The 16,318-nt window shown below is 51.8% G+C and overlaps 2 protein-coding genes across 3 annotated transcripts in view; one reads left to right on the forward strand and one right to left on the reverse strand.

Moving 5' to 3' along the window:
• BMP6 (bone morphogenetic protein 6) overlaps positions 1-2,968 on the forward strand; it is a 147,949-nt gene extending 144,981 nt beyond the window's left edge. Inside the window, exons 5-7 of the mRNA XM_082730724.1 lie at positions 649-725; positions 1,494-1,604; positions 1,701-2,968. Of these exons, the coding sequence (XP_082586850.1) occupies positions 649-725; positions 1,494-1,604; positions 1,701-1,850 (338 nt within the window). The 3' untranslated portion in view covers positions 1,851-2,968. The remainder of the gene's footprint in view (positions 1-648; positions 726-1,493; positions 1,605-1,700) is intronic.
• Positions 1-16,318, reverse strand: part of TXNDC5 (thioredoxin domain containing 5) — a 33,901-nt gene that overhangs the window by 3,547 nt on the left and 14,036 nt on the right. Inside the window, exons 4-10 of one of the 2 annotated variants that reach the window (XM_082730726.1) lie at positions 15,922-16,018; positions 13,576-13,691; positions 11,514-11,600; positions 10,797-10,937; positions 7,880-7,962; positions 6,035-6,164; positions 4,460-4,705 (exon numbers count right to left, since the gene is read on the reverse strand). In XM_082730726.1, the coding sequence (XP_082586852.1) occupies positions 4,583-4,705; positions 6,035-6,164; positions 7,880-7,962; positions 10,797-10,937; positions 11,514-11,600; positions 13,576-13,691; positions 15,922-16,018 (777 nt within the window). In that variant the 3' untranslated portion in view covers positions 4,460-4,582. Of the gene's footprint in view, positions 1-4,459; positions 4,706-6,034; positions 6,165-7,879; positions 7,963-10,796; positions 10,938-11,513; positions 11,601-13,575; positions 13,692-15,921; positions 16,019-16,318 lie in introns of those variants that run through there. The other variant, XM_082730725.1, reaches the window with a different exon arrangement.

Below are 16,318 nucleotides of genomic sequence, written 5' to 3' on the forward strand. Positions count from 1 at the left end.
CATACGTGCTAGAACAGTCTCTCATAGGACACCACTGGCCTAGGAGTCTGCTTTGGTGTAGGTCAGAGGGCTCAACCCTGGAAGTGAGCCTGGAGACCGATGCCAGAGAGAGAGCAACCCCTGCTGCCCTGTCTCCCTCTGTCTCTGACTCCCTCTTGGTTAGGCGCCCTCTGTTACCCTTCCTTCGGGATGCTTTTCTGACCCAACTATCCTCACAACCCCCGCCCTGTGTGAATTATAGGGAATCCCGCCTGGTGTGGTTATCCTGTACTGTGAATACAGTGTCTTCCAAGTAAGGGCCAAAGGGGTGTTGTAGGGCCTCTTGCTGTGCCCTCTCCACAGGCCCTGCATTCAGCAGGGGCTCACACTGCCCATCTATTGGTCAAGAGTCCTTTGAAGTTGATAATGACCTTCTGTGCCAGTCTGCCCAGCACTCACCCCAGAGTGAACAAGAGGGCATGAGTGAGAATCTGGGAGCCACAGGGAACCTGATGGAGCTGTTTGGGGCCCCTGTTTGTGTTGCTCCGAGGTCTTGTTCACGGCAGACATTGGCCTCCTACAGTGCCTGGCCCATGGCAAAGCTTCCCACATCCGTATTTAAATGAAAGAATGAATGAGTTAATGGGTGCATCTTATCTCCTCCGACAGATTACAACAGCAGTGAGTTGAAAACGGCCTGCAGGAAGCATGAGCTCTATGTGAGCTTCCAAGACCTGGGATGGCAGGTGAGTTCTCTGGACCACAAAGGGATTAAGGTCCTTTCCCATCTTTATGGCAGTGGCTGTCCTTGAAGAACTTGAGCTTTAGGACTGAGATGATTCCCACGTGAAGGAACTTGGGAGCTCTTCTGAATGCCTGGGCTTCTGGAGGAGGGCAGAGGAAGGGTCAGCCTACTTGTGTAACCCCCCACACCCCGACACCTTCCCAGGGAGCCAGGTTCCCAAGTTCCGTGTACCTCCGCACCCGTCCACAGTTCCCAGTGCTCTGCCCCCATTCTTCCAAAATCCATGAGGCGCTTTGGCATTTGTGTTTTGAGAAAGGGTTGGAAAAACTGATCTAACAGTTATCCAATGGCTATCAATGGACTCACCCGAATCATCTAGAAGAGCACAAATGGTTAGCCCACGCCTGAGAGCCGCCACGAGTTCATAAGAAGCGAATGCTAGGTGACGAGTAATAGGAAATCGAGTTTCTGTATGCAGATGGCGCTATGATGACAGGGCGTTCTCGAGGCTCTTTTGGGTGTGCTTCCAGGCCTAGCTGGTGGGTAGCAGCCACAGGCTTTGTGGGCCTGGGAAGGGGGAGAGCGCTCTGGAGCCAGATGAACTAGGCTCACATGCTAGCTTTTGCTACTGGAACGTGCACTTGGCCTCCCTGGGTCTGTCTGTCCAACTGTCCTATGTGAGGAGTACCTTCTGCCGGGTTCCTGAGAGCACGGGTGACCTAAGGAATGTGTGCTGATCACATGTGGTATCCTTTTGCTTTCACCTAAGGACTGGATCATCGCACCCAAGGGCTACGCCGCCAACTACTGTGACGGAGAATGCTCCTTCCCACTCAACGCGCACATGAACGCGACGAACCATGCGATTGTGCAGACGCTGGTGAGTGCCCAGGGACCCCTCTCATGTTAGAGGCAGCAGCAAGCCGAGACCAGGCATGGCTTCTGACGGTGCCTTTCCCCTTCTGTCTCGCCACAGGTTCACCTTATGAATCCCGACTATGTCCCCAAACCATGCTGCGCGCCAACCAAGCTGAACGCCATCTCGGTTCTGTACTTTGACGACAACTCCAATGTCATCTTGAAAAAATACAGGAATATGGTTGTCAGAGCTTGTGGGTGCCACTGACTCCAAACCAGCGGCTGGGGACACAGAGACTGACTTGGGTTCCCAGGTGACAGCTGCCTTAAAAAAAGAAAAACATGCAGGAGCACGGCGAAGGGGGAGGCAAGGCTTTGAAGCTGCCCCAGGCTGGCCGGTGCCTTAGTGCCCAAGATTTTCAAGGGCCTTGTGGAGAATTGGCTCACGCAGTACATAACGTGGGTAGATGCTGGTCTGCAGGAAGCGGGGTTTGGATGTCTTAGTATGAAGTCTGGGAACTTTTTAGAAACATAATATGGAAGGGTCCCCCCCCCCCCAGCCAAAAAAAAAGAGCCCACCAGAATTAGTTTTAGCTTTAGATCAAGCTATTTGTGGTGTTAGTGAGTCAATAGGGAAAATCATCTTAAAGGAGTAAGAGTATTCTTGGCTAAAGTTATCGGCCCGTTCTGTAGCGTCAGAGGTAGGTCTGGATAGATAACTGGAATTGGGGGGAGCGCCCCTCTTCACAGCCGGCCTCCGCGGGGCAGTCTCACGCAGGGTCAGCAGCCCGGGCCATCCCCGGGGCTGTGTGAAGTGCCTTTTCTCTCTGCCCCAGCCCTCAGTGTTTGCACTGGAGTTCTGTCGATGGGAAAATACACTTACTTTGGTCAAACCAACCATGTCCTTTCCACACCGCACCCCCCCCCCATTAGCTGTTCTCCTTGCTAGTGCCCACAGTAGAGCAAGTGGGTGTTGGGGTGAGGCCGCAGGGGGCAGGTCAGCCGGTGCTGCAGGAAACCAGTGCTGCGCCCCTTCTCTCGCGGGATAGCTCTTGGAAAAGCACATGAACTCCAGGAACATCAGCTCTAATAATTCACCTATTTCAGTCAAGTGGTTCTTTACCTTTTCCTCGACAGCATGCAGGTGGCAGGGTTAGACCCAACAAAGGTAACAAAATGGGGAAGGACCCTCCCCCCCCATGCCCCGGGCCACCAGGAGAGGGTCTGGATGGGCATGCCGTTAGGAACCTGAATCCCAGTTTTCTCTTGTAGAAAGGAAGACTCAGATGAAATCGTAGAGTATTTTTGAAGTGTCTTTTTCACAATCATGTACTAGGAAGCCAATTTCATACTAAACTGATTAAATAATACATTTATGATCTAAAACTGTTTGCACTTACAGCTTTTTTGTAAATATAAAGTATAATTTATTGTCTATTTTATATCTGTTTTGCTGTAACATTTAAGGAAAGACCAGACTTTTTTTTTTTAAAAAAGAGTTTATTTAGAAAGTATCATAGTGTAAACAAATTGTACCACTTGGATTTTCTTTTAATACAAGACTCATGATGCAAAGCTGAAGCCACTCATGAGGATTGTGCTTCTCTAGAAAGTTGGGGTTTTTAAAAGAACATCTGTGAACCATACATAATTAATAAAGATTTCCTTTAAGGCAGAGGCTGGCCGAGATCCTGCTCTGTTGTCTTCTGCCGCAGACAGCAGAAGTGGTCTTGTTTCTCAGATTCCCACCACCAGTGACCGCGTGTCCACAGACCGCGCCCACCCTGAGCATGGGTAGTGGGGCGAAGAGTGTTGGAGACAGAGGGATTATGACGAGAAGTAACCTGATGGCAAGGAACATTCAGGTACATATCTTAGGGGAGCCTAGTCTGACGGGTGCTTATTTTCAAGTGTGACAGTAAAAGTGCTCAACAACCAGGACGGCATGGCTTACGAGCGTGCCCGCGTGGACAGTACCATAGCCCGGGTCAGCCCTGACCCAGCCCTGCCTACCTCAGTCTTTGGCCTTGAGGCCACCTGAGTCCCACTCGTGACACACACAGAGCTGACCTCTTCCGAGGCAGACAGAGCACAGTAAGCCCCTACACTAACTTGGAAGCTGCTTCCGGCTGGTGGGTCTCCCTGGTCCCAAAACCCGGGCCTGGGAAGGCTCACCTCAGCCCTCTGGCCCCAGGGATACAACCACCAGAACTGTTGTAGGAGTTAACAGAATAGTCAGGACAAGCCTTGTGGAACTTTCCATGCCCACATTTTCTGCGGGAGATGTCAAATCTTTGTGATGCCCTAACTAAAGAAGTCTCGCAAGGGGTAACAGACAGAAGCATGGACACACACACACACAAGATTATGGCACCAGCATTCTCTTTCTCAGGCACGTGTCAGAAGTACCATTGCTTTCAGGATGGCTGACCTCTCGCGAGGAGAGGAGCACTGACAGAAACAGCAAGGCCAGGGGTGGATGTGGAGGTATCTTCCAGAGGTGTGGGGTTTCTTCTGTTTTTAGATCTGCTCCAAGCTACTGGCCAACCAACCCCATTATGAAGAAGTCAGTTTTGACCTTCAGATCAGAGGAGTATCACTACGGTCACCTTTCCAGGACTCATGGGCAGTCCCAAACAATGCTTTAGGTGATGCGTTCACCAGAATCACTCACGAGCCAAAAACAGCTCAGCAATTTGATTTTCCTTAACTCTGTTTTAGTCTCAAAGGAAACCATTTAGATTCATCAAAAGAAGGGAAGAGGGGATGACTGATCGCCAAGGAAAATATTTAGTGAAGGGATCGTGACTTATGTGTTTACTTAGAGAAACTTAGAGAATCTGTAGAGTGTGTTGGCTTAAAAAACACACACACAAAGAAGATACCGCAAGTTTAGTACATTCAGCTCTCTGAAAAACCACCACGTGAGAGTCCACAACACCTGCATGACTCGGCTCCAGCAGCCGGGGTGTGCAAGGCCGGGCAACTGGCCAACGGGTGCTACAGCTCGTCCCTGGCCTGCCGGAGGACAAAGTGCTGCAGCGAGTCAAGGTCTCTGCCTCCGTTGTGCTCGCTGACCTTCTGCCCTCCGCGGAAAAGCAACAGTGTGGGATAGCCTCGTACCTTCAAAAAAAAAAACCAAAAAAAACAGAAGTATGAAGACCAGTGGTCCAGGTCATACACAAATTGCTTCTTAAGTAAAACCAGAGAAACTCCTCAAGTTGCGACCAGGAAAGTCTATGGTTAAATTTTTAAAAGGTACAGACCATTTGAAAAGTACAAAGAAGCAAAGCCTTGGGGCTCCTCACTTTCCCATCCAAAAGCACATTCGAGATCAGTGTCAAAGGAAGGACTTGCCCCAAAAGGAGAGCTTCTGGGGCTTTCTTGCACAGGCCATCACCTGGGGCCCCGGTGAACAGGCACGTTCTGATGCAGCAGGTCCAGCCGGGGCCTAAGACTGCATTTCTGACAAGAAATGGTGGTGCCACCCAGGCACTCCGTGGGCCGCACTGCTTGGCAGCAACAGCCTTGAGAACACGCATTTTCCAGTGCAACAGCAACAATGAACTTCTTTTCTGAGACGTTAAGGAACCCAAAAAAGGGCAGCTTCTAGTGAGAAGTAAATGTCCATGCTACATCTAGCCTCTTTTTTTTTTTTCCTAAATATTTTATTTATTAAGAGAACATGCACTTGCAAGCAGACTCCATGCTGAATGTGGAGCCCAAGGTGGGGCTTGATCCTGAGATCAGGACCTGAGCTGCAATCCAGAGTCAGATGCTCGACCCATTGAGCACCCAGGTGCCCCTAAGTCTATTCTCAAGTGAATGAGGTAAGAAGCGCCAGAGCCTCACAGGGATTTCAGAAAACAATGCAAAAGTAAAAACGTAAATTGCAATCTTTTGGGTGCTCAGATTGTGCTATCAGCTCCGGAGGCAGCAGAAGTTAAACAGAAAGACCCAAGCACAGGCTCGCTTGCTGGGACGGCCCTTTCAGGAGGAAGTTCAACCGTTTCCCTTATTCGACCAGGGATTCTGTAACACAGGCTTACGTCTGAAAACTAAGCCATTCGGGAGCTTGAGACGAAGGCTGAGGTTGGCGGACTGCTGGGCCAGCCAGAGAGGCCGTGGAGGTGGCACCCTGTCCCCAAGCCCGGACACTCATTACTGCCCAGGCTTCCGTGTGGACGGCAAGACCTCAAATCCCCAGTGAACGGCGGATGGCTAATGGGAAGGGAAAGCCTTTCCTTCGACAGAGCATCACTTTTGCTTTTCAAAATGAGAACAAAGCAAGAGCTTCAAGAGGACAGGAGGAACATTGGAGAAGACGGGGGCAGTGACGGTCGCTGGGTGGGGCCCAGAGAACCGCTCCCTGTGGGTGTGCTCCCCCCCAACCCCCCAACCCCCCAACCCCCGCTCAGCCCCCGGGGAGGCCTTCCAGCCACATGTACCCACCGAGTGCTTGCTGCAAATGTTCCGCTCGGCAGTGCAGTCCACCTCGGCGATCTTGACCTCTGCCAGACCAGGGAATTCCTTCCTGGACAGCTCCTCCCACGTCGGGGCCAGATTCTTACAGTGCCCACACCTGGGAAGGGAACGACGCTGGCGCATGGAGTCCTGGGTCCCGCTCCCTCACCCAGAGTCACTGCCAAGCCCAGCCCTGTCCCTGTGGGAGGCGGTCGCCAATGGCACAGGAATTTATAAAACATCACATTCTCCCACTGGGTGCACTAATGTTTTCTCCTTCTCTGTCCCAAACAAGGAATTCAAAGTCAGTCCGAAGTAGACTTTTGGATAACCTAGTGGAAGCAAACTGGTCTGGAAACAAGTTGAGATTCTGAGACCCTGTCCAGGAAGTGGTGACCAGAGCTAACTGGCCTACAAATGAACCAGACACAACATGAGCACAAGGTGATGGACAGGATGCAAAACCGACTCCACGCATTTTTAAAAAAATGCTTCATTTTAGAATTGATCGCTACGGTCTTGAGATTTTAAGACAACGTAAAAGCTTCCCTGAGCACCCGTCCTCCTACCCACTACTCGATCCATATAGCTTCAGGGTTTTATTAAAAAATAGAAAATAATAGATTTAAAAACATCACTGAGTAGTGTTCCTATTTTTCTTTAAAAATTTACTTTAGAAAGAGAGCAAGCGGGGAGGGGCAGAGACAGGGCGAGCATCCCAAGCAGGTCCCTGCTGTGCACAGAGCCCGGCATGGGACTCGATCTCACAACCCTGAGATCATGACCTGAGTTGAAAGCAAAAGTCAGATGCTTAATTGACTGCAACCCCCGCCTTTTTTTTAAGATTTTATTGATTTATTTGGCAGCAAGATAAGAGAGCACGCGGAGGCAGAGGGAGAAGCAGGCTCCTTGTGAGCAGAGAGCCCGATGCAGGGCTCGATCCTGGGACCCTGCGATCATGACCTGAGCTGAAGGCAGCCGATTAATTGACTGAGCCCCCCAGGCATCCACCTGTTTCTATTCTTTAAGGATAAACACTGACAAAGCGTGGGAGTTAGGTGCTCACTGACTTGTCTCTGCCACTGTGGTTTCTCCTGAGCACTGAGTGGCACCAGCTGTAGAGGAGCTTACTTGGGTCTGCTTAGAAACAGAACCTCACACTCTCCTTGAGCCTCTGCTCTTGTAAGTGGATTGTTTGTGAAGACAAGGCATTCTTCCCATTTGACTGCTGAGAAAACTGAGCTTCAAAGGAAAGAAAGGGCATGCAGAGTGACAGCCGTGTAAGTCTCGGCACCCGCCATCGTCTTCAGGTAGCCCTGGTCACAAACGGGGTGTCCTCCCTCTGTACGCTCTGGTCCCCGAGGACCACAGGCCCGAAGGTTCTGGTAACTGGGGAATGCACGGAACGGCCCCACCAGACCTCTGCTCAGCTTCTCGAGTCCAAGAGACTAAGAAGCAAAGCTACATCATGATGTTCGTGGTTAGTTAACCAAAAAAAAATCAGTCTACTTGGGAAATGACAGATACCACAAAATTCAAGTTTTATATGGCCATCCTAACTCTCCATGTTCATGTTTTCCCCAAACACACTGGACTTTAAAATACACTGACTCATTCTCCATAAATAACTGTTTATGAATACCACCAAACCAAACCTCAACCGAGTGAAACAGAGGCACAAACAACCCCCTTTTCTTATTTCCTACGACAGAACCCACGTGTAAACGTAGCATCTGCCCAACACCGAGACTAGAGTGCAGGCCGATGAGGGGGGGACGGTGATGGACTCGAGCACACTGGGGTGGAGTAGTTTCTAATTAAACAGACACTTACCACGGAGCATAAAACTTAACGAAGGTTATTCCTTCTGCAATGGTGTCCTCGAAGTTCTTTTCCGTGAGTGCCAACACAGTGCCCTGCAAGGAAGGGAAAAGCCGTGGCAAACCTGCATCACTTAGAGCAGGGCAGGGCCATGCTTTGGGGTGGCAGAAATATAAATCCGTCATCTTTTTAAAATGCTGTCATGCAAGGTCACACAAAAATACACAACTCACATATCACAAGCCACACAAGAAGGGCCCGTGAGTCATCAGAGGCTCCCCAGGTCCTGAGCCCAGGAGATGCTTCGAGAAGGTGGCGGGACCCAGGCCAGCACTGCCCTCGGCCAGCCTGAGCGGGTTCAGGTGCAGCTGCCACTGTCTGGGGCCCCAGGGTTGGGAGCAGGGGGCTGTGCAGCCCTGGGCTTGGAGCCTCCCACACCGACAGGAAGAGTCTGAGACCCCCACGCAGCAGCACACGCGATCTCCCCAGCTATCTGCCACCTGCTCTCCCAGCGCAGCGATCTGTAAAAGTGACCTTCTCTGTGTGCTGACCTCACTCACAGCTGATGGCCGCCCAGCCACAGGCGAGGACGTGTGTGCCACCCATCCCAGGCTGCTTTCTGTCTTTGAGTTCAGAGGGAATGTGCAAACCGTTCATCTCCGCTCTGGCTGGAGGGTGACGGGGGAAGGTGCCACGGGGCCGTGCGCTCTAAGGCAATCTGGTCTTGACGGTCCTTCACAGAATTACATCCACGTGTTTCTCCAAAAACGGATTTGCTACTGTCTCCCAAGAGCAAGACCGTGAGGATTTACCACGTGGCTAAACGTACCAGGCCTGCTCCCCGCGAGTCCGGCATCGAGGAACGCGTGGCAGCGACGGGGAGGCAAAGCCGCCGGGGCCGCGGCAGCGCACCACCATCCGTCTTTATGTCCAGAAACATGACGCCGCGCTCACTGAAAGACCTACTTTGTGCTGGAAAACTAACAGAAACTGGTCTGTGTGTGAGGCAAACCCCCATAGGGCAGAATTATATTCAATCTGGGACGCCCTTCAGAGCCACCATGACACACATGCTCCCCTAACACATGTGGTCGCAGCTACTACAAAATCGTTTGCTTCTTAAACCAGAACTTCCCCTTCGAATGAATGCCCAGGTAGTTCCCCCACCTAAGAATCCCACTAAGGGACGGGCTGTGGGGTCGAGGAGGCCCATGACTGTTCCCACTCCAGGATGGGGTAGATGACTCAATTTTTTCCGATTCCAAACCACCAGCGCTCAGGGAACGATGGCCCCAGCAAGTCAGGATCTGTTAAGCACATGCTGAGGGGTCACGCTCACTGCGCTGGCCCTGGGGTACCAGGACACACTGCCCCCTTCCTTGCCGACACCCTCCTGGTGTCCCAGCTACGAACGTGGCCTGCTATGTTGTGTAGTTATAGAAACGGAAGGAGCAACGTGAATATCCTGTTCCGGAAATAACGATAAACAGGCCTACAGTTCTCAGCGAGGCCACCAAGCACAGTTTTCCTGGAAAGACGTTATTTTGACTTTCTCTAAAGAACGACCTTTCCACGCACGGCTTCAGCCTTGGCCTCCACCGCCCACCGGACTGCAGACACACACCTGCGGGGTCGGCTCCAGAGCCCATTTAACTGGCCAGCAGCCCTCCCCACCCGCTGCCACCGCAGCCCTGAAAATCAACAACCCAGAACCTGCACTCCCCGCCTGCCTCCTCGCCCCAGCGCTTCTCTCCCCGCTGGTCCCAGCGCCCACTAGGTCTGCCGGAGCCCCCGTTCTCCCCTCAGAGGCCACCTTCCCGACTGCGTGCAGGAGAGTGGGGCTCCTTAAGCTTCCTGCCTCTGCCCCTCTACCCCCGGCCACAGCCTCCATTTGGGGTGTCTCCTCATCCTGTTGGCCTAATACACTGGTTTTCCATCTCTTTCCGCCAGGCAGGCATCTAAAATGCAAATCGGTCAAAGGCCCCCACTGGCTCCCAGTAAGTACAGGGCAAAGGTCAGAATCCTTGGCTGGCCGACCACGTCCTCCAAAACCCGCGTCCTACGCCTCGGCTCTGGCCTCCGGCACTGCACCCCTCGTCCTCCTCTTCCCCCGCCCTCCACCCGACTGCTGCCCCTGCCCCAAACGTGCCCGGCTGAGTCACACCACGTGCTTCTGCTCATGCTCCCTCCTCTACTGGACAAGCCTTGACTCTCCGGCAAACACCAATTCCCCTTTTGGCTCTTGGCCACACGTCCCACCCGTCTGCCCCCAGCTCTCTCAGCCCACTGCGACCAGCCAGGCACACACACCTGGGGACCCGCTTGCGTGCATTCTCCTGTGTCTGCCCCAGCAGACTCAGCCCCCTTCACAAGTAGGAAGGTGGTCTTATTTGCTTTGGTTTCCTGGTGGCCAGGGACAGTGCCTGAAACATGCTCAATAAATGCACACGTGAGTCTAGAACCTTCTGCTCTCTGAATGCAGACTGCCTGCCTCAGCAAAAGAAACCCGCTAGGCCAAGTTGCCTCTCGGTTCTGGGGCACCATCCTCGCTGCAGCAGATCGCCCGGGGCCTCACCCAGGGTTCAAGTCCAATTACCACAGCAGGGGATGGAAACAAACAGAAGCGGGGGTGGGGGGCTACCGGACAGCAGCCAACTTTCCCAGCAAACGCCCTCAAGTACAGTGGTTACCAATCAAAGGGATGAGCTTCCCAGAGCTTCTGCCACCAAATGCTCTTAGGATGGGTCTCACATCTATTTCAGAGACGCCCCTTGGTTTAGACCTTACTAGCGTGTGAAAGTGGCTGAAGGAAACTTCACGTGTTAAAGTCGGCCGCAGCCAGACCCCCTGTTGTCGCGCGGCCCAAAGTACGGGAGGGCAGTGCCCTCCGGGGGCCACGGCTGGCCCTCCTGACCCAACAGGCACCCACCTGGGCCACAGGCTCAGGGGCCGGCGCCGGGGCCTCTGAAGGCTGGACGCTCTCTGGGGCCTCCGGCTCTGTGCTCTGCAGCTGGGAATCCACGTACTCCCGCAGGGACTCCAAATCCCGCTTTCCTTTGTACTGGTCAATCTGTCCGAGGGAAGAGCCACATGAAAATGCGGTCAATCAGTACACCTAATGCTCTCACTCAAACCTCGTCCCAGCCCGCGCGCCCATGTGAGACCTCCCTCAGGTGTCTCCCTGGTGGGGGTGTGAACCGTGCTACGTCTGCATGCTCAGATTTACACACGAGGGTGCAGACAGCAAAGCAAACATTTTTGCTTTGGTGACAGCTACAGCACCTGTCTTCTGCAGGGATCTGGTCACGAAGCCAGAGCCCGCTCCAGCAGGCCAGCGGCAGACCGTCGGCCAGGGCCGGATCGGGGCACAAGTGAGCCCCTTACTGGAAGCCGGCGTTAACCCCACTCAAAGGTCATTCTGGATTATTCTAGTGCTCACTTGAGCCAACTGAAATGTGTCAAAACAGCAGGATGACTGACGGGTTTTGTCAACTACCCAAATCTTATCAAGTAAGAGAAAGACACTTTTGTTCCAATATTATGTCTGCCTTTAAACCAGTGCCCAGCAGTCCACACGGGCATCACGCCACAGCCCACTTGGACTAAGAGAGAGGCCAGCTCTCCACACCACAACCTGAAGACGTACCTTTTGTCCGTCTCGGAACCACAAAAGAGTAGGATAGCCACGAACTTGGTTTCCCGAACAGAGTTCATAGTGCTGTGTACAATCAACCTAAAGACAAAGTAAGACCACATTCACCGTTTGTTTCCTCAAGAAGCTTCCTGACACGCGGGTTACTGGACACTCCAGACCTCACGTACCTCACGTACGTTGGTGCTTGCGGCACCGCCCCCCCAAGGTGCAGTCTGGGGAGAGACTCCCTAAAAGCCAGCCCAGATGACACTGAGCTAAGGGGGCAGGGGATGAAATGTCCTTTAGAGAAATGACATACTCAGCTCACCTAAAAATGCTCATGTTTAGGAAGTCACATTCTGCCTGGAGCTGGTTAACAGCGGGAGGAGAGGAGCCCCCCACCCCTGCTCTCGCCGCAGGGGAAGCCTGGTCATGTGCGACCGAGGCCCACGCCAAGGCTAGCCTGTGTCCTCTCACGCCCAAACTTGGGGAGTTTTGGAATCGAGTAGAAGCAAGGAGTCAATTTTAAATAGGAGTATTTGGTATCAAGACAACTGAAAAGATGTCAAATTAGGATGATAAGATGTTCTTAATTCTGTTAGCTCAATTTACCAACTATCGCAGCTTTTTAAATTTATCTCATTTAAATCTCATCAAGATTCTGCCTGTTCAACACTTTCATGAAACACTTTATCCTAAGTCACTTCTTCTTCATCTCCCACTGGCATTAAGATCAGCTATGTGGGACACTCAGTTGTTCTTCACCATGTCCTCGAAGTAGGATAGAAATACCACGTTCACATGTAAGACTGGAAGTCAGCAGTTAAAGTATTAAAGGGAAATCTCGAATCTGGGTGGGGGGCATTCCAGGGTCCCATCTAACCTGGCCACAGGCGTGCCCAGAGATGAAGGGCCACAGCCCGGATGGGCAGACTGTGTCTGCTCATGCCTGACTCTATGAGAAACCGTTACTGACATAAGCTGGAGATAATCTCCCATAAAAATTCAAAAAATAATTTAAGGATACAAGGAATTGAGAAGATAGAGGACAAGAAAATTATGACTCCTTCCATGAAATGTTCAATAAATAAAAAAGTACCACATGCGTAACTAGAACACGTAATTGGAAGTACTTAACAGGCAACAGTGAAAATCCGCTGAACTCACAACTATTAGAACTGGCCAGGAATTTGATCCATGCCAACGGTCTTACTAGGACCCTGACTTTCATCCACACCACACACCACCAGTCAGGTCTCCCTGTGATTTTGCAAAGGCGGAGACTGGGGTGTGGAGAAGCGGCCGCAGGCTGGCCGGGCAGGTCTACGCGGTTCCTGAGCTCACACTCTTGACCATTTCCCTGCACTGGGCAGAGCATCTCACTCAGTGCAGTTCCTGGACACGCAGCATTACTTCTGTATACAAATCAGCCCTTTGGCAAAGTAAAAAATGAGATTTTTGTAAAAGGAAACCCATGCCTGGATGTCTGGTGGGTGCCAAAGGCTGGGTGAGATTAAAAGTGTTTGATGGCCCAGGAGCTGCTCTGGATATTTCCAGAAAATCCACTTATACAGAAGTTGTTAGACACCACTCCTGGCTTCTCTCTGCAAAGTGGGGAAAGCTGGAAAGACTCCCGGGCAGCAGGGAAAGCTGGGGCTCACTGGAGGGGGGCGGCTTGTGCAGGCCTCTGGGAGCACGGAGCCGGGGCTCCTCCAGGTGACAGCTCTCGGGTGAGGTCAAACGTGGATGTCCTCCAAGTCCGGCCAGTGAACATTCACAGGCTGTGCCCCATATCTTTGCAGAAACGGCTCTGGGGCTGCCAATTCAGAATTGGCCATTGCTTCAAAATAAACAAAGAAGCCAGAGCCATAATTTATCTTTAGGCTGTGGAAAAGCCAGCACATTTGAAACCAGGCTGCCATCTGTGAAGGTGAAATGAATTATCAAGTGGCACACTAAATGGAATTAATAAATCAAGTTTGCGACTTTGCACACAGAATGAATAATGGGCTACTCTGCTAATTAATCCAGCCAAAGGCGGTCTATTTCCAGTTTAATAAGGGCTTTCACTTACCTTGCCAATCTTGACAGTTTCAGAATGTTCAAGGCCCAGGGCCAGCTGCTCCCAGGTTGGAGCCAGAGCTTTGCAGTGACCACACCACGGAGCGAAGAACTTGATAAAGTGGTCGCCTTCACGGAGAGCCAGGGCAGAGAAGGGAAAAGGAGGTAACTGACGTCATCCCTTACTAGAGACTGAATAGAAGCATCTGATCTTTGTCCCCCTGCCAGCGTCAGTGCGGACCCTTTAACTGGCAAAACGTGACTCAGTCGAATAAGTCTGTATCTGTGAGTTCACAGGGATCCTCAAAACAAAATCTACTTTGCCATCTCTGGAGGACAATAGGGAACCAACGCAGTATTTGAAGAACGGGCAACAACGGGGAAGGCTCGGGCGATGATCCCATCTGTCCTGGGCAAACTGCGCCACGGGAAAACCAGCTGATACGTGAGAGCAAGTCTCTCTCCTTAAAACAATGAAGGAAGAAGGTTTTCATAGAACAGCAGCATCTGGCAACTCTAGTGAATGAACAGACTGAGGGAAACGTACTTCAGCGCACCACGGAGACACCACTGGACAAGTCCAGACTGGGAATTCTACAGGTCCGACAACCCACGCGCTCAGCCACCAGGACGCACGGAAGATAAAGAGATGCTGGGGGAACGCATAGACTGGGACTTGAGAGAGACATATGTGAAAGACAGACCAAAGTAAACTGTAGTGTTAGGAATGCACACTGGGACGGTGAATGACACAGGGAGGAGTGGTTTCCACAGAGTCCAGGACACCGCCTCCCTGAGGGCAGGCCGACTGGGACCTGGACAGGGGAGGGGAGGCTGGCAGTTTTAGTCCCTGAACCAGACCGTGGTTACAGAGCAACCACTCCATCACAATTCACTAAGCTCTGTGTTTGTTTTCTGTATCTGTGTTTTATTTGACAATAAAACAGAAGGTTTTAAAACCTGAGTAACACTCCCTTGGCTAGAAGAACAAAACACAAACCCACACAAAATCATTATCTGGATACTGAAGATTTTTTCTAGGCTGTTCTACCTTGACCAGCCGATGGCCTAAAAGATGTCAGGCTGAGACCAGACCCGAATGAGGCTGTGCCTGGGGAGGGAACAAACCAGCGAGCACCAAAACGGGATCCGTGCTCCCAGAAGGACGCTGCCACGCCACACATTCACCACAGTGGGGACTCGTTTAAGGGAAATGGTGAAAACTTGATTCAAAAAATGAGCAACTGATCTGCAAGGCTGAAGCCATGTCTCTCGGGACAGGCAGAGCCCTGACTAACCCTGTGCTGGGAGGTGGGGTTGGGACGTCTGGGAAGGACCGACTAGAGGAGTGGGGCAGCTGTGAGCGCGGGCGGCAACTGTCGCTTCCTGAGGACAGAGTCTCCTGCGAGCAGCTCAAGGTGGCGCTTCAACACTCCACCCTTCACGTGTGACTTGCTTAGGGAGGGACCCATCTGGGCTTGTGGGGTAATCCCCTATTGGGGAAAACACCCCAAAACTCCACCGTTGGCGCCCTGGTCCGAATAACAACCTTCGACTCGCAGGAAACACGCTGACAGCATCACAGACACTCTTGCGGACCCTGAGTGTGGTAGGTCTCGACTCGCAGTGCTATGAAGTCACAAGGCCAGGCACACGTTTAAACCCTTTTCGCGATGCTTCCAAACCAGTCTTCTGGGAGGATTTCCCTCCGTGGCAGCATTTGAGAATAGAGATCAGGAAAGAAGCTGAATCTGCTTTCAAGTCAGTCAGTGCTGAGCCAACTGTCCAGAAATGTGTGACCAAAGGACCTACTTGCCGCTTATGTTACAGATTGTATGTAGATCATTTTGATTTTTAGGGGACCGTTTTCAAAAAAAAGAGATGTGATACAGAAAAATATTTTGACTGTAAATGCATTCACAAGTTACAATGGTCCCGCTAAATTCTAAGTTAAATATGTAAGAGAAGCTTTTGTTTCTGCCCCAGGGCAGTAAGTGTATGATTCACGTTAATATAAATAAACTCTTTCCTATCCAAGGACGCACTGTCCAGCTGGTGTACAAATTCGGGGTGCCTGCTCATTTGTGAGCTTTCCACAACCCAAGGCTTCGGCTAACACTAAAACTGGCATTTCTTGAAGGACACAGATGAAAGGAGAAATCCTTTCCAAGAGGAAAAGCTCTGCACAAGGATGTTCATGGGTCTCGAAGAGAGAAACCATGGCTCAGTGCCACAGATGTCATCCGAGGGCCCGCGAGTGCTATCAAGGAAAAGCCCAGTGGTGAGCAGTGGTGAACGGTCAGTCGTTCTGAGAGGTGTGTCTCCTGCCAGGAACAGCCGCGAGAGTCACCCAACATACCTTGCGACACGTGCAGCTCAAAGTTGCTCGCTGACAGCTCATAAAGTCCCTGCTTGCGCTCAGGGGCTCTGGGTGGTTCTGCTTCTGGCTCTGGTGTCTAACAGGGAGAAACAAAACAACAGTCATTGGGTTTGTATGCAAAGGCAGAGTGAAACCCACCGAGGAGGTGACCTGTGTCCGTCTAGAACCTTCTACAGATCTCCTTCCTCATCGGACTACATCAAACCTTTGTGGGATGCTGCTGTGTTGAGGGAACCCAAGGCAGGAATGGACTCTCAGGGCTCTGGACCCTTCGGCAAGAAGCCCCTTAGCAGCCTCACCCAGGGACCGGTTCTCAAGACAGCCGGTGACCGCCATCCCCACCCCAACCTGCCCTCTGCTGCCCCCAAGCCCAACC

Source organism: Mustela nivalis (assembly GCF_964662115.1).
Source record: "Mustela nivalis genome assembly, chromosome: 5".
Classification (NCBI taxonomy): domain Eukaryota; kingdom Metazoa; phylum Chordata; class Mammalia; order Carnivora; family Mustelidae; genus Mustela; species Mustela nivalis.